Consider the following 17,724-nt stretch of genomic DNA (forward strand, 5'->3'; position numbering starts at 1 on the left):
ACAGGACAGGAACCTGGAGGCAGGAGCTGATGCAGAGGCCATGGAGGGGGTGCTGCTCACTGGCTTGCTCCTCATGGCTTGCTCAGCCTGCTTTCTTATAGAACCCAGGACCACCAGCCCAGGGATGGCACCACCCACAATGGGCTGGTCCCTCCCCCACCAATCACTTATTAAGAAAATGCCTTAAGGCGAATTTCATGGAGACATGTTCTCAGCTGAGGCTCCCCCTTTCAGAGAACTCTGGTTTGTGTGTCCAGTTGTCATAAGAACAGCAGTACCTTCCAACCATTCATCCATTTCATCTATTGTTACTTGAATTTATTTTAAACATTAGTTTTTCAATTTCCTTTGTTGCTTGTGCTGGCTGGTTTTATGTCTACTTGACACAAGCAGGAGCCCATTTGGGAAGAGAGAACCTCAATTAAGAAAATGCTGTCATCAAGTCAGCCAGAAGATAAGCCTGTGGTACATGTTTTTAGTTGATGATTCGTGTGGGAGGGCTCAGCTTCCTGGGAAGTATCATCCTTGGGTTGATGGTTCTGGGTTAGATAAAACAGGCTGACCAAACCATAGAAAGCAAGTAACTGCCAGTAAGCAGTTACTAGAGGGCCTCTGCTTCAGTTCCAGCCCTGAGTTGCCTCGGTGATGGACTGTTAACTAAACATGTAAGGTAAAATAAGCCCTTGGCTCCCCAAGTTTCTAACACAGTAGAAACTCTAGGGCTCTGCTTGCTTAGCCTCGGTCATTCCCTGTCTTCAAAGCTCAGCAGCCATTACTCTTTGCTAGAAAGTTCCACTGTCACCTTCCCCTGGACGTGTGGGTCACCCTCACCTGCTCCCTCAGGAAGAGTCCAGGAAGCCGTGTTTTGGCTAGGTGTGGAGTAGTTTAACTCCCAGCAGGTGGAGGGGAGAGGCCTGTGGATCTCTGCGAGTTCAAAGCCTGGTCTACAGAGTTCACGAGTTCCAGGACAGACAGCTAGGGCTGCAGAGTGATAGCCTGCCTCAGAGGGGTAAGGGAAAGGGCGAGGGTGAGGGTGAGGTGAGGGCTAGCAAGCCCCTGGGAAGTTTACCCTCCTCAGTTGAGTCTCTGTGCTTATGGTTATGGATTCCAGCTGAGAACCTTAGCGTGATTGATAAATGACATTTTTCTCTCAAGTCCCTCCGGCTTGACACATGCCAGGTAAATGTTCCAATTCCCTACATCTCAGGGGTCTTCACCATGACTGCAGTCCTCCTGTCTCAGCCTTTTGAGTGCTGGGGTTACAGACACCTGACAGCATGCCTGGCTTCTGTTTTTCTGAGCACATTCACTTTTACACGCGGGAAGGCCATCCATCTCTAGTGACTTTTGTCTGGGATAAGGTCAGAACCAAAGTTCTTCTGTTACCTACGTGTATACTCAGTTCTGCTACAGTTTTTTGAACACTACGCAAATCTTTTATCTTAAAAAAAATTTAATATAAGGGGAAGTTGAAGGATTAGTATTATAAACAATCCCGTTGTTTAGATTATCCCTATTTTACAACATTGCTTTGGATGTGTAGACTTTAATTTTAAAGCAAACTATTTCAACATGAAGTGCAGATTTTATGACTCTGAACCCTAAATATTTCAGCTTTTATCTCCTAAGAATGAGGGGGTACAGTTCCCACATTGACAGAACTCCAGTGATCACATCTAAGAAAACTAATACTCATTCAACAATGCTGAAAGATTTACACATCACATGTGTGTGACGTATGTGCACATGAGTGAAGCTCTTGCCAGAGGGCTCAGATCCTCTCTTCAGATGGGGTTAGAAGTCACTGGGTTTGCCTCCCATGAGAATGCTAGGCTGTCTGTTCATCCTGTGTGTGCCTGGTGCCCAGAAGCCAAAGGAGGGCACTGGACTTCTGAAACTGGAATTACCGATGGATGTGAACCAAGGTATGTGTGCTGGGGAATGAATCCTGACCCAGTGCTCTAACTGCTGAGCTACCCCTCCAGCTCCATGTTAAAACACTCTTGCTATTCATCCTGAACTTAATATTCAGAAAAATACCCAGTTTTATGATGAGAAATTACTTATCTGGATTGAAAACGAATCTATTCTTTCTTACCTACTCTCTTTAAACATTAATGTCAGGAATTTATGATTATAGGGAAAATATTTCACTTCTTTATTCTATTACATAAGAGAAAACGTATCTATAGAACAAAAAATTTATTTTGTATAATTTCTTTAAAAAATACATAAGGAAATACTGATATAATACAAAATTCAAAAGCCAAAATTTTACATTTTCCCCAAGAATGCCAAAGGAAACAAACAAACAAATAAACCAATAATTACAAATATGTATATCTGACCAAAACCAACCAACTAAGCAACACAGCCAAGCAAGCAGGCATCCTCTTGTAGTCACGGGCGCAGAGAATGGTGAATTATGACTGGATTTCATAGCCGAGCGGGTCAAGCCCCTGGTCTAGGAGCATCAGCGAGGACTCCCTTAACTTCTGCAGCAGTTTCCTTAGTTCTTCCTTAGAAAATACCTGACATTTAAAAAGGAGAAAAAAAAAAACATTAAAAATGAGAATATCGGGGTTGGGGACTTAGCTCAGTGGTAGAGCGCTTGCTTAGCAAGCACAAGGCCCTGGGTTCAGTCCTCAGCTCCGAAAAAAAAAAAAAAAGAGAGAATATTAACTTTTTAAAAAACCTAGTCAATCTTAAGAACCTTTCCTTGAAGCTCTATCTGTCTATGTGGCTCAGAGACCCACCTCCCGCTCCTTCACAGCAGGCTACTTACTTATCTATGCTCAAATGTATGGACACTTTTGAAACTAAGTACACTGAAACTAGAACATTATTTTCAGAAAACGCAAGAACTAAAATATGTAAACAGGGGTTTATTCACAAATATTACCATGCAAGCATATCAAGTGAGTAAAAGTTACACTGCAAATGGTCAGGGACTCACCAGATAGAGCTTGTGGCGCTCAGAGGACACCATGTCGGCCAGCTGCAGGCACTCCTGGTATTGCCCGGTGCTGTGCAGTATGGTGTGAAGCAGGAAGCACAGCATGGGGAGACAGAGCTTTCTCAGCAAAACCATCTGATGAGCTCGTTCCGGGTCTTCCTCAGCGTCCTGCAGACAAGCATCCAGGCTGCAGCTGAACAACTATACGCTATGTACGTTACCCACACAGAAGCCAAGTATAGCTGGCCGGTGTGGGAGCTGACACCTGCCACCCCAAACCTCAGCACCCAGGGAGCCACTGCAGGGGGCACGCGCAGGGTGAGGCAAGCCTGGTCTATACAGCATGCTAGAAAGATCCTGTCTCAAAAACATTAAAACAAAACCAACAAGTAATTAAGTAATTCCACTAGGAATCAACAGATTTAACCAACGGCAAATGAAAATGTCAAGGGAAAGCTGTATCTACATTAAACACGCACACTTTTTATTATTATTATTATTATTATTATTATTATTATTATTATTATTATTATTATTATATTAGCTAAGCAATCCAGTATACAACTGTTTAGATAGCATTTGTGGTAAAGTAGGTATCTGTGATCTGAAAGGAAGTTACAGACCAGGAGGATGTGTGAGGGATTCATGAAAACATCAAACACTCCATTTGCTATGATGAAAGGGAACAGTTTTGTCTCCACCAGGTCCTAGAGTGGCCTAGGCACGTTGAGGGTGGACTACTTAGTCAAAACCAGGAAACACTAAATTTCATTTTCCAAATCTTATCATGCCTATATTTTAAAATGTATGTGTACATTTGTATGTGAGTGGGTACAGGCATACATGTGTGTATAAGTACCAGAGAGTAACCTTGGGTGTCGTCCTCAGGAGCAGTGTCTGTCTCATTTGAGACAGGGACGCTCACTGCTCTGGAACCCACCAATTGGGTTGGACTGCCTTGCCGACAAACGCTGGGTTCCTCCTGTCTTTCCCTCCTTAGTGCTAGCTAGCACTGTAAGGAGAGCTTCTAGGGACCAGATCCAGGTTCTGGAGCTTGAAAGACATTATATACCTGAGCCATCACTCTAGCCTTCATCATACCTACTAAAATATAAAACTGGCAGTGTCAATCATATTATCTGGCCTATCAAACTAGATTTTTTAAAATATTTGTTTATTTTATGTATGTGAGTACACTGCTGCTTTCTTCAGATACACCAGAAGAGGCGTGGGATCCCACTAGAGATGGTTATGAGTGGTTGCTGGAAATTGAACTCAGGATCTGTGGAAGAGCAGCCAGTGCTTTTAACTGCTGAGCCACCTCTCCAGCCCTGATTGCTTTTTTTTTTTAGTAAAATTTTAGGGTCAAAGACATGAGGATGAAGAGAATGTGCCAGAGGAGACTGTGAAACACGACACTGCCAAAGGACCTGCAAATGCACCCAGACTAACGGCCCACAAAAGAACCAGAGGCCGAACATCGTAAGAGTAAAGCAGACAAAACTACCAGCTACTTCCTCAGTCCATTAATGCACGATAACTGTCGTACCCTCATCAGGCCAGCAAGGGTCAAGACAGGGATGGCCGTCTAAGGACTCGGAAGCTTCTAGGAGAATATTTCTTTGCACAGTTTTAAAAAAAATAGAAAATTTTAAAGCGTGAGGCCTTGAATAGTGGTGACTAAGAGAACAGAGACTGTGTCTTAGCTGTTAGGAGCACTGGAGGCTCTTCCAGAGGACCCTAGTGTGATTCCCAACATTCACATGGTGCCCAACAACTTTAACTCCTGTACCAAGGGATCCAATGCCCTCTTCTGTGCACAGGCATACATGCTGGCAACAGGTTCATAGACATGAGATAAAGACTAATTTTAGCAGGGACTGGTAGTGCATGCCTTTAATCCCAGCGATCAGGAGGCAGAAGCAGGAGGATCTCTGAGTTAGAAGCCAGCCTGGTCTACAGAGTAAGTTCTAGGACAGCCAGATCTACACAGGGAAATCTTTCCTTAAAAATAGAGATGGGGAAGGGGCTGGAGAGATGGCTCATTGGTTAAGAGCACTGGCTGGCTGCTGTTTTAGAGATTCTGAATTCAATTCCCAGCAACCACATGGTGGCTCACAACCATCTTTAGGAAGATCTGATGCCCTCTATAGGCAGGCAGGTATATATGCAGCAGAACACTCATACATTAAATAAATAAACTTAAAAAAAAAATCAATGACTATGATTCTTTTCTTTTTTTTTTTTTTGGTTCTTTTTTTCGGAGCTGGGGACCGAACCCAGGGCCTTGCGCTTCCTAGGTAAGCGCTCTACCACTGAGCTAAATCCCCAGCCCCAATGACTATGATTCTTAAAAAAAAAAAAAGAGAGAATGTCAGAGACAGAGAGATATCGGAAGACACTTTGTTACAGCAAAAAACAGTGTCTCCAAATTTTTTTTTTTTTTTTGGTTCTTTTTTTCGGAGCTGGGGACTGAACCCAGGGCCTTGCGCTTCCTAGGTAAGCGCTCTACCACTGAGCTAAATCCCCAGCCCCGTGTCTCCAAATATTAATGGAATCTTTCTAATGAATTATCTAGACAGTAAAATGCAGAAGAAAAAAAAAAAACCTGAAAACCCAACAAACCAGTAGTCTTTCTTTTTTTTTTTTTTGGTTCTTTTTTTCGGAGCTGGGGACCGAACCCAGGGCCTTGCACTTCCTAGGCAAGCGCTCTACCACTGAGTTAAATCCCCAACCCCACCAGTAGTCTTTCTATGCCTGTTGTATTTTCTTATAACAAGTTGGAAAATCAAAGTCATCAAAATCATTTTTTTCTTTTTGTTCTTTTTTTTCGGAGCTGGGGACCGAACCCAGGGCCTTGCGCTTCCAAAATCATTTTTTAAAAGGTACCTAAACACATTAAACTTCCTGAAATAATCTGTAAAGCAAAGAGGGAGGAGCTGGAGCAATGGCTTGGAGGCAGAGACAACATACTGGTGTTAGAGAGGACCCACCATGGAGGCTCACAAACACCTCAGCTCCAGGAATCTGATGCCATCCATCTCCACAGACAACCGCACTCAAACACACACAGCAGCATCACAGACAGGAACACACACACAAACAAATTTATTTTTAGGAACCGCTGGGAGTTGATTGAGTAGAGAACTTACTACCATTTAGTCCCTAGCAGCACAGGAAGCCAAATAAAATGGAGATCCACAGAAGAGCACACAGTGCAGGGTGTAGCTGGACAGCAGCAGCAAAACAAATGAGGAAGCTAACAGTAGCTGCTCCCTTGAGAAACCTCATAAATGAATTTAAGACAGGCACAGAGTAATGGCTGACACTGCGGCACCCCAAAGGCAGAGGGAGGGTAGAGAGTTGTGGTATCAAGGCATGGCTTGGCTGTGTAGACCCAGGGGCTGGGGCTTGGGGGATGGGCTCTCTTCCGATGTTAAGGCTGCACCACTAGGTTAGGAAGCATTTCTGAAGGGTGGACGCAGCAGGAGTGAGGCAACATGAAGGGTTTGGTGATTCTAGCAGTGACAGGGTACCCAGGAAAGGTTTCCACAAGAAAGCATCACTGCCTGTTACCTGCTAACACTGTGCTGAGATACAAATACATAAAACCAAGTATTAAGATGTATACTTAATATACTTCTTAGCTTTAAAATGAAAACACTTGTGTTTTCTCAAGAGAAGGTATCTTCAGAGGTAGACCTAACATGTAATCTAAACACCGGAAGACCTTTCTTATTTAGCTTGGGGACTCCTACATGGAGACCCTAAGGACAGTCTTTCCCTGTGCACAGTGCCTCTGGCTCCTTGACTCCTTTCCACCTCTGAACTGCAGCAGGCTCCCTAGTCTCATCTCACAACTCAGCCCAACAGAGACACAGTCACTCTGTAGTTACCCGCGGTGAAGTCATGCCAGTGTCTAATGCCAGGGATGTACTACAGTACGTAAGGACAGCTGGTCAAGGTGGTGGTGGGGCTGACAGACGTCTGAGCTGGGTTCCAGTCTACAGGTCATGTGCACATAACATGGAGTCTACCTGTGTAAGGGACGGGTGCACTTGTCTAATGCCTCTGTCAGTAACGAGCCTGCAGGAGTCCTACTAGCTTCCTCTTCTTACACATCTAAGAGTTGTGCACTAAACTCAGTACATTTACTGTTTGACCTTTAAAACATTCTCTTTTGGATTAGTTTTGAGGAAGTAAGGAAGACTAGATAATTTCCACTTATTCATATTTTTAAAGATGTATTTTTATTCGTGTGCATGTGCGTGTGTGCGCCACACGTGTACCGCTGCCTGAGGAAGATACGAAAGGGAGTCAGATCCCTGGGAGCTGGGTTTACAGTGGCCGTGAGCTGCCTGACATGAGTGTGGAGGTCCAAGATTGGATCTCAGGAAGGGCTCTGCCCTAACGACTGGGACATCACTCAGAATTCGAGTTCTGATATTTTGCAGCATTTAGATTTTACTTTACTAGCTTAAACATGAATCAGAAGAGAAAGGTGTGGCCTAAGGAACCCACTGAACACTTAAAAATTATGCTGGAAAGTTTTGTTATTAATTTTAGAATTATGAAGTAGACTCTGGCCAGTTGGTGGTCGAGTACGCCTTTAACCCTAACACATGGGAGGCAGAGGCAGGCAGATCTCTGGGCCAGACTGATCTACAGATAAGAGTTCTAGGACAGCCAAGAACACACAAAGAAACCCTGCCTCAAAACAAAACAAAAGAAAAAAAGAAAAGAAAAGAAAAAAGATGAAGTAGCAGGCTCTGAAGTTCTACAGTACTGTGTTTGCTAGCATGTGTAAGGCCTGTGCTCAATCCTCAGTACCACACACAAAAAACCAAAAAAGCTCAGCAGTCAACTCTAAACATAGTTATGAGTAGCAGCAGCAGCAGTCAGAGGCCCTCTCCCTATTAATATTCACTTCTTGTCAGAAGAAAAAAGCTGAAGCAGCAGGAAAATGTAGTGACTAATGAAAGAAAAGGCAATACAGATGCTGTGAGGGGCAGCAGAGGAAAAGTCGCCAGTGCACATGACCTGCAGAACTGAGCAATGTTGACAACTATGTACCAGCTACCTGACATGCAAGATTCCTAGTTCTCTTTAAGTCTGCAGAAGCAAAACTGAGTAACCATTCTGTCCCATCTCAGGATCAGGCCTTGTTGTGGTTTGAGTGTGAAATGTCCTGCTTAGGTTCCATGTGTTTGAGGACTGGTCCCAGTGGGTATAGCTGCTGAGGAATGTTCTGGAACATCTAGGGAGTGGAGGCTTGTTGAAATGTAAGAGGGCGGGTGAGGGCTATAGCCCGACCACACTTTTTTCTAACTACAGACACACCGGCTGCCGCTCCCTCCTGCTGTCATCCGTGCCCCTCAAACTGCAAGTCCAAACACTCTCATTGTCTCCTAGGCCGTCTCTAATTAGGTGTTTGGGCACACACTGGATACCAATGGAGCAAAGCCAGAGGGGAAATATTTAGTTTCCCAGAAAAGAGTCAGGTTTGTAGTATCTGCAGATAGGCCTGGGGTCTAAGAGAACACACCGATCTGACAATGGTGATCTCAGTGAGCAAGAAGGATCAGGGTGGGAGGAAGGGCCAGTCAGGAGAAGAAATGTATCATTTTCTCACCCAGTTAAAGAAATGGCAAACTGTATCAAGATGAGAGGCTGCCAAAGATAAGCAGAAAGACTCCCCCACAGGCCTCAGCACTTCTCCCACCGGCTCTGTACTAAGGTTCTGTCTGACCTCCCCACCCCCCCCACCCCCAGCATTTCTGCTATTTGACAAGACTCTTACACTCTGTCCTCTTGAGCACCCCATGCAGATCCTTCCCAGATAGAAGCAGCCTTGTCTCTCCTCACTGATAGGCTGTGGGTCTGACCCGGGGCCCCATGCCTGTCAAGTTGTTGCCAATGCACTACCCACAGCCCATAGCATCTGAACTGAAAATACAACTTAACTGTGGTTTTCTTCTGACGTTTACATCTCTTGGGGGAAAGGGACACCCTGGACTCCTAAGCCTCCCAAACGCTAGGGTTACAGGCATGTGCCACCAGCCCTGGTTTATGCCATTCAACACTTCTGTAGGCCACTCCTCCTCCAGAGGCGAAAGCCTGTATTTAAGGACGTGCTGAGACACATTCATGGGCAGCCGCCGAGGAGAAGGTACCACAGCTTTGTGTCTTATAGTGTCAGACTACCTGTTTCTAAGTCATGTTAAATACACACCATTAAAAATGTAGGCTCACAGGCTAAGCGCTCAGCGGCTAAGAGCACTGACTGATCTTCCAGAGGTACTGAGTTCAATTCCCAGCAACCACATGGTGGCTCACAACCATCTGTAAGGGATCCAATGCCCTCTTCTGGTGTGTCTGACGACAGCTACAGTGTACTTATATATAATAAATGAATAACTCTAAAAAAAAAAAAATGTAGGCTCAGGGGGGCTGGAGAGATGGCTCGGTGGGTAAGAGCATTTGCTGCTCTTGCAGACGACCCAGGTTCAGTTCCTAGCACCCACGTGGTGGTTCACAATGATCCCTTACTCTAGTTCCAGGAGATGTCTTCCCCTTCTGACCTCTGCACACAATATGAACATATGTGGTGCATATACAAATATGTAGGCAAAGTACTCCTATACAATAAAATAAATATAAATATATCTAATAAAAAATTTTAAAAGATACGTAGACTCAGATTAGGTGGCATTTACCTGTAAATAAGCAGTCAGAAGGATTTCAAGTCAGGGCACCCTGGCACATAGTGAGTTCAAGGCCTGCTTATACTGTATAATAAGACCCTAACTAACTCAACAACTAGGTAAATAAGTGAATAAAAACCAATGGTCTAGAATTTTAAAAACTAGACTCATTTAGTCCAAGTGAACACACTGAATATGAATAGTTTACTAAAGAATCAAATACTTAAGGTTGGAGAGATGGCTCAGCAGTTAAGAGCACGGACTGCTCTTCGGGTGGTAGTGAATTCAATTCCCAGCAACCACATGGTGGCTCACAACCATCTGTTTTGAGATCTGATGCTTTCTTCTGGTCTGTCCGAAGACAGTGACAGTATACTTCTATATAATAAATGAATAAATTTTTTAAAAAGGGGGGTGGAGGGTGCTGGAGATGTGGCTCAGTGGTCAGGAATACTTGCTGCTCTTTATAAGGCCCCAAGTTGAGGTTGGGGATTTAGCTCAGTGGTAGAGCGCTTGCCTAGCAAGCACAAGGCCCTGGGTTCAGTCCCCAGCTCCGAAAAAAAAGAAAAAAAAAAAAATAAGGCCCCAAGTTGGATTCCCAGCACCCACACGCTGTTCACAACCATTTCTAACTCTACTTCCAGGGATCCAATCCTCTTTTCTGGCTTCTGTGGGCACACATGTGGTGTACAGACATACACTTATACACATAAAGTACCTAATAATAAAATATTTAATAAACTTAATTGTGTGTATATTTTATACACATATACATTGATACCATATGAGTCTAATGTGGAGGTCAGAGGACAACTTGCAGAAGTCAGTTCTCTCCACCATTTGAACCCTGGGCGTCAAACTCATGTTGTCAGGCTTGGTGGCAAATGTCTTTACCAGCTGAACCAATCACACTGGCTTGTTAATATTTTTAAAGCTATAACAAAACACACAGCTTACCTCTCTGACATCCACCATCCATCCTCCATCAACAAACAATAAGACGTTGTACATTTTCTCCTTCACATCAGCAGTTAGAGCATCCAAATGTCCTTTCCAAATATTATGATCCATCTGCAGAACAAACACAAGCCAGTTATAATGGACCAAATCAACACATGATGCATGCTTAGAATGTAGACAAGAACATAATTCTTATGAGGTAAATGAATAAATACTATTGTCTAAAGGCGAGTTGCTTGCTTGGCTGCTTGCTCTTACTTTGGTTTTCTGAGTCAGGGTCACAGTGTAGCTCTGGCTGGCCTGGGATTCAGGACACAGAACAGGCTGGCCTTGAACTAGATCAGCCTGGATAAGGACGTGAGCCACATGCCCAGCAGTATTTCTCCTCTACAGCAGCCACGGAAGTCAGAAGGACTCAAAGCAGAAAGTGTAACACGAGTATCCCACTCCAGTCAGAGCACAAATGCTAAAGGCTCATCTCGGACCTGCATTAACTTACCTCGTACTTCTTTTCTTTGTGCTCGTGAGCCACTTTCTCTGTAAAAGTCGCCTGGGACAGCAGTGTAGGTTTCTGAGGAGCCGAATTCATATGTTTAAACCACTCATTGAAGGTTTCATGGGCTTCCTATAATGTGAAGATAAACAAAATGAAAACCATGGTTTTATACTTTGCCTTTTTCATACAGGGTTAGTCTCTAGGCCAGGTTGGTCTGTAACTCACTAGGAAGCCCAGACTGGCCTCAGATTTGTGGCAATGCTCCTGCTTCAGTTGGAGGCCTCCTGCCTGAATGTTGGAGATTACAGAATGATTTCACTTTTGCTGCTCAAAAGTACTAGATCTTAGAAATAATTCTTCCTCAAAAATCATGAATAAGCAAATGTTCTAGGCAGTGACAAATGGCGGCCAAGTGTTGTTTTCGGCATCTACTCTTATCCAGCATGACACTCACCTGTCCGTTCCACTCAAGGAGGTGTGTGCTTTATCTCCCTGTTTAGCCTATTGGCTGTTATAGTCAAAGACAGACGCTGTCCTCAAAAGTAGCCTGACCAGTTTGGTCCACAGCGATCACTTACGTGCTGCATGAACTTTGACTGTGAACACCGTGACTTTTACTCTAGTCCATATGAAGCAGCTGCCTCTGCAAGTCTCTGACAAAAAGCAGAAGCACTACAGTTGACATGATCACAGTCTTAAGACAGTAGCTGCAAGCCTCACATACAGTCCATCCCATTTGGTCAGCAATCAACAGATTCCTGCCATGATAACACCCACTATGAGTGAGTCAGCACTGACTTTAAAGGGGACCTCAGATGGATCTATCACCACCTTTGGAAAAAGTTCTGACTCCCAAGGGCTGGAGAGATGGCTCAGCGGTTTAGAGCCCTTGTTGAACTTCCAGAGGTCCTGAACAGTTCCAAGGACCCACATCAGGCAGCTCACAACTGTCTGTGAGTCCAGCTCTAGGGGATTAGATGCCTCTGGCCTCCAAAAGCACCTGCACATACCCATTTGCAGACATATACCGTTACATAATTAAAAGTAAAAAATTATACAATTTAGTTCAAGAGAGGATCGGGAAAATCACAAAGACTGTGGTTTCTTTTCAGGCTCACCAGATAAGCTCTGATACACAAGTGCTCTCGGATAGCGTTATCATCCTCGGCAGGAAGAGGGCTCTCCATGCCTTGCTCCTCCCACTGATTATAGATTTCTGCGATGGAATCCTGAGGAATTTTCACAAACACTTCTTTTGCAGCTTCATGTTTCTTTAATGCTGTGAAAAAAAATATATACACTTCTGTGTACTGGTAGTTTCTGTTTGTTCTAGTGTCTCTCTACAGAGTCCTGGCTGGCCTTGAACTCCCTAGTGCTGGGATTAAAGGTGTACACCGCCATACCTAGTCTTGTGCTCTGGCTGCTTCTTACTACACCAAGTCACTGATTACAAGTTCTGTTCCAAGTCTCAGACTTCTTCAAAGGTCTTAGTGATCTTTCTATTTAATGGGTTGGCTTTTTCCTAACTCAATGTGACAGGGACACAAAAGCAGTCACTTTCATAGACATCTATGTCTTCAAGAAAGAAATTATATTTCCCAAAGGCTGAGAGCTATGATATTATTTATAATACTACAATTTTACAGTATTATAGTTTTAGAATTTATAATCATTTTCCAGTACTATAATGGAAACTTACTATTAAATGGATTTGGTTTCATAATACAAAGCCTTACGGAGTAACTGGCTCTGCCCCCTGTGGTGGAACTATCAAAACCAAAATGAGCAGGTGATGGCATTCTGTCCGGAAAGCTGTCCACAGCAGGCAGCTGACTAGAAATGGCATCTTCTCACAGACGTGTGCCCTGCTACATAAGTCTTCTCAGCACCAACGGGGAGGCTCAGGATTAGCTAGCTTGTGATAGGACAAAGCCAGAGTTCTACCAGCACATCTTTTAGGAATAGAATCAGAGCAAATTTTATTCTGCTTCCATAATCAGTCAAATAGCTTTTGATCTATGCAACTTAAAAGTTCAAGTCTACCTGGCAAATATGTTTGGAGAGGCACACTAAGCCGTAGCCTCTCAGAGAGACAAAAAAAGCGAAGTTATCTGTGCAAAACCAGAAGGCTTTCTTGGCTGAAGGAACTGTTTTTCAGTCAGTATAAACAAGGGCCTGTGACTCTGAGATTGCAACCCAAGTGGTAAGTGTCCTAACTTCATCCTATTGCTATGACATAGTCTGACAAAAAGGGACACAGGGGAGAGAGGGCCTACGTTAGCTCATATACAAGGCTCATATCTCCAAACAGTCACATCCCAGCCACAGTCAGGAGCAGAGAGACTTGCTTCCCTCAGCTGCATTTCTCTACTGCACTATAGTTCAGGACAGCCTGCCTTTTAAGAGGTGAACTATGCAAATGCCTCTTGATCTCTAAACGACTACATTTGCTTTCTCTTAGTTCCTGTTCCTAGGTTTTCACAAAATTTGGTATCATGGTTTATAAGATGCAGTTTGTGAATTACTAAAATTATAATGCCCTAAGATTAAAATTATAATGGAGTCTCTGATTGTTCATAAAGGAAATTCACTGAAAGTGAGTGACTAGAGGAAACCTCTATAGAGTGTATCTGGATAGGATTCCTGCAGAGCGTGCTCATGTCAGCACCTGAGGTCCAATGCTATACCCTTCTTCGTGGGACCTCTCAGCCTTTTATCTGCACATGTGTGGCCCCCTGGTGCCTGTTTCTCTTTGGAGATATACATAGCAGTTTCTGCTAAAGAACTACTGACTTGGGGCTGTGGCAGTGGCTCAGCGGTTGGGAGCTCTGGCTGCTCCTTTAGAAGATCCAGGTTCAATTTTCAGCACCCACAGGGCAGCTCCCAATTGTCTGTGACTGCAGTCTCAGGTGATCCATGGCAACAGGCATGCATATGCTGCACATATATGCAGGCAAATGTCCATGCACATAAAATAATCTTAAAAACCAACCAAACCAAAAGAACTATTGACTTGAGATCAAGGTGACCTGTGCTTTATAAGTCAAGGAGCTAGCTGAGGGGATGTGTCAGTAGGTAAAGTGCTTTACCCAAAGACCAGAATTCATTACTGGGACCAACATGGTGGAGAGAGAGAAGCTGTAAGTGGTGGGGATAGGTAAGTAAGCTGTCCTCTGCTCTCCATACACGCACCATGGCACGTGCACACTCCCCAACTCGAAACAGTAAGTAAATTAAGAATAAGCTCCTGTCACTGTGATGGGTGAAGGTTAAAACTGTACTCCAATCTCAGGGACTGCGCATGCTGGGGACAACCAGCGCAGGCCTGTAATTATCAACCTGTTCAGTGTTTACTTAATTATTTTCTACCACATGTACGTATGTTCTGCCTACATGTATGCATGCGTACCAGGTATGCACCTGGTGCTCACAGGGGCCAGAAGATCCCCTGGTATTGGAATTATGGATGGTTGTCATCTGCCGTGTGGGTGCTGGGAATTGAACTTGGTTCCTCTCTAAGAGCAACAAACTCTCTTAACTGTGAGTCATCTCCTCCATCCCAGTCAATATTTCCTGAATGAGTGCATGACCATTCTAAAGCTAACTCAGATGGTTTCTCTATGGATCACTGTGGAGGCAACTGCCTGTCCAAGATCAGCCTGAGCCCTGGTCCTGAGGTTGAGCTTACAGTCCTCACCAACTGTTCTACCTTCCCAATAGGTGAAATAAGTGAAAAGTCAAACTCATGAGGATCAGATCAGAAGCTATAAGAGGAAAACCCACCTAAGAACTTCCTCATGATGGCGTTGCCTTGTCTCAGGGCTTCGGCTCTCTGCGCTGGGTCAAACACCAGCCAGTCAATCACATCGATCTTCAAACGGTCCTCCTAGACATTGAAAGTCGAGAAAACCCAGTTTCCTTCAAAGATATTTGCAAATGAGTGGAGCTTATGATGCACTCTAATGAAAACCATGTCCCATATTATACAAAATTATGAGAGGACCAGGCTTCCCTAAGTCTGTTCCCTACTAAACTACAGAAGACAACCTCATTGGCCTACAAGTCTGGAATTAATCACCAGTGTCCCACCAACCTAACTCATCTGGTATGGGGTGCAGGAAACAACCCAGGGCTCACAAACACTAGGCAAGCACTCCAACACCGAGTCACACTCCTGAGCTCTCCAGCATGAAGCCACAGTCCCAGCCCCCGATTGTGTTCCTTCTCAGAGTTCATCTTCCTTCCTAAAGGCTGAAGTCAGCGGCTTTTACAGCACCAGGCAGATACTGATGATCAAAAGTCAACATCAGGTCTGTGCTGAAAAGAAGCCTTCCTTAACACAACTCAGTGTTTCAATAAAACCTTAAAACTGTTGCCAATTTTTGTCACTTAAAAGAGATTGAGGATAGAGAGATGGCTCAGTAGTTGAGAGCACTGGATTGTTTTCCAGAGGTCATGGGTTTGATTCCCAGAATCCACATGGTGACTCACAACTGTCTGTAACTCCCATTCCAAAGGATCTGGTGCCCTCTTCTGGCCCCCTTGGGTACCAACCATGCATAAGTGCACAGACATATGCATGCAAAACACCAATGCACATAAAATATATATTAAAAAAATTTAAAGGCCTTTATGTTCTTTAAAAAGGCGGGCAGAAACCAGTGTTTAAAAGGAAGAAGTTCACCAAGAAACAAGATGATAGACTTAAGTTTCATTAAACTTTCATTTTTCCTCGCTCAAATTACCTCAGTAGTGGCAGTATCCAGGGATGGAGCCAGGTCATGGTGACTGAATTCACCATTATCTTTCTTCCGAATATTTTCAACTACAGTTTTTGTTATAGTCGCAACATCCAAATCTAAGGAATTTTTGGAAACGGCAAAAACCAGAGTAATTATTAATATGAATATTCTTTGAACAGTTATAATATTTGGTAAATTTGGAGTGATTCTTTTTCATATTCTTGGCACTGATGACTGAACAAGCTTTACAGATATTGAATAAGTATTCTGCCACTGAGCTATGTCCCCAGCCCTAAAACAACTTCTTTTTTTTTTTTTAACGATTTATTTATTTATTGTATGTATGTGAGTACACTGTAGCTGTCTTCAGACACATCAGAAGAGGGCATCAGATCCCATTACAGATGGCTGTGAGCCACCATGTGGTTACTGGGAATTGAACTCAGGACCTCTGGAAGAGCAGTCAGTGCTCTTAACCACTGAGCCATCTCTCCAGCCCCTAAAATAACTTCTTAAAGACACATTCCATTAAAGACACATTACATAGGGCCAGTGAGACGGCTCAGCAAGGGAAGTGGCTGGCTCCATCGAGTCTGGTGATTTGAGTTCAATTCCCAGGACCCACGTGCTGGGAGGAGGGCATCACTCCTGTGGGCTATTTTCTAATCTCCACATAGGGACCTTGGAACTTGAACATGTGTGCACTGCTAAAAATTTATTTTAAATATAATACGTATTTTAAGAACACTGCAGAAAATATCACAATTTAAAAATATTCTAGACTGGGTGAGGTGACTGATGCCTGTAATCCCAGCACTTGGTAGGTGAGGAAGGACTACTGAATCTGAGGCTAGCCTGGGCAAATTCCAGGCCAACTTAGGCTACAGAGTAAGACCTTTTCTCTAAAAACAAAAGCAAAAATATAAAATATTTACACAAGTAAAAGTTATTTTCATTTTCTAAAAGAATTTCACTGAGATATTCACTCCTGTTTTTCCCCCTCAAAAGAAATAAGACTTAATACAGGCAAATGCCAAGCGCAAAACGAAAACCTGCCCACAAAGGTCAACTGGGGAGCTGAGAAGACGGCTTAGTGGATAGAGCCTGTGCTACACAAGCATGAGGACCAGAGTTCAAAACCCCAAAGAATGAAAAGCTGGATGCTATAGCCTGAGTGTGAAACAGAACGTCTATGGGCAGATAGAGGCAGAGGCAAGAGAACCCCCAGAAGCCCCTGGGCCAGCTAGCCTGTCTCATCAGCAGGAAAACAACAGAGTTCCCACTTCAAAGCATAGTGGAAGATGGGGGCCAATATCAGAAGTCATTCTCTGACCTTCACCCTTGTGTCAGGACCTCTGGAAGAGCAGCCAGTGCTCTTCACTGCTGAGCCATCTCTCCAGCCCCAAACATAACTTTTTTTTTTTTCTTTTTCTTTTTTTCGGAGCTGGGGACCGAACCCAGGGCTCTACCACTGAGCTAAATCCCCAGCCCCAAACATAACTTTTCACGTGAATAGATATAGGGGATAAATATCACAGAAGTAACTATAAATATTCATTTGAAAAACGATGTAAGATAACTCACTATTTCATGCAATATACACATAAAAAGAGATAACACATAAAACTCTGCTTACCTGCCTCCTTAGCCAGCTCCAGGCACTGGTGCCGCTGCTCACACTCCGTAACACCCTCCAAAAACAAGGCGTATTGGGCAACCGCAAGGTCTTGAGGCAGATGACAGGTATAGAACGCTATGAGGTTTGTGTGCTTCTCATTGATTAACAGCTAAGAAACACAGACAATAAATTAGCAGTGTTTTGAGAAAACCCTGCTTCAAAATTACAACTATATTTAGGAAAGATTC

At 43.8% G+C, this 17,724-nt stretch overlaps 1 protein-coding gene across 3 annotated transcripts in view; it reads right to left on the bottom strand.

Annotated features, from left to right (window-relative positions):
* Positions 1–2,185: 2,185 nt before the first annotated feature.
* Nup107 (nucleoporin 107) overlaps positions 2,186–17,724 on the bottom strand; it is a 45,441-nt gene continuing 29,902 nt past the window's right edge. For 2 of the 3 annotated variants that reach the window (XM_063262867.1, XM_063262868.1), the window contains 8 exons: positions 17,495–17,645; positions 15,862–15,974; positions 14,900–15,002; positions 12,235–12,395; positions 11,120–11,245; positions 10,618–10,731; positions 2,957–3,124; positions 2,188–2,531 (listed from right to left, as the gene is read on the bottom strand). In XM_063262867.1, coding sequence (XP_063118937.1) covers positions 2,424–2,531; positions 2,957–3,124; positions 10,618–10,731; positions 11,120–11,245; positions 12,235–12,395; positions 14,900–15,002; positions 15,862–15,974; positions 17,495–17,645 — 1,044 coding nt within the window. In that variant the 3' untranslated portion in view covers positions 2,188–2,423. Of the gene's footprint in view, positions 2,532–2,956; positions 3,125–10,617; positions 10,732–11,119; positions 11,246–12,234; positions 12,396–14,899; positions 15,003–15,861; positions 15,975–17,494; positions 17,646–17,724 lie in introns of all 3 variants that reach the window. The other variant, NM_053830.2, reaches the window with a different exon arrangement.

The sequence above is a fragment of the Rattus norvegicus genome, chromosome 7 (genome assembly GCF_036323735.1).
Source record: "Rattus norvegicus strain BN/NHsdMcwi chromosome 7, GRCr8, whole genome shotgun sequence".
Lineage (NCBI taxonomy): Eukaryota > Metazoa > Chordata > Mammalia > Rodentia > Muridae > Rattus > Rattus norvegicus.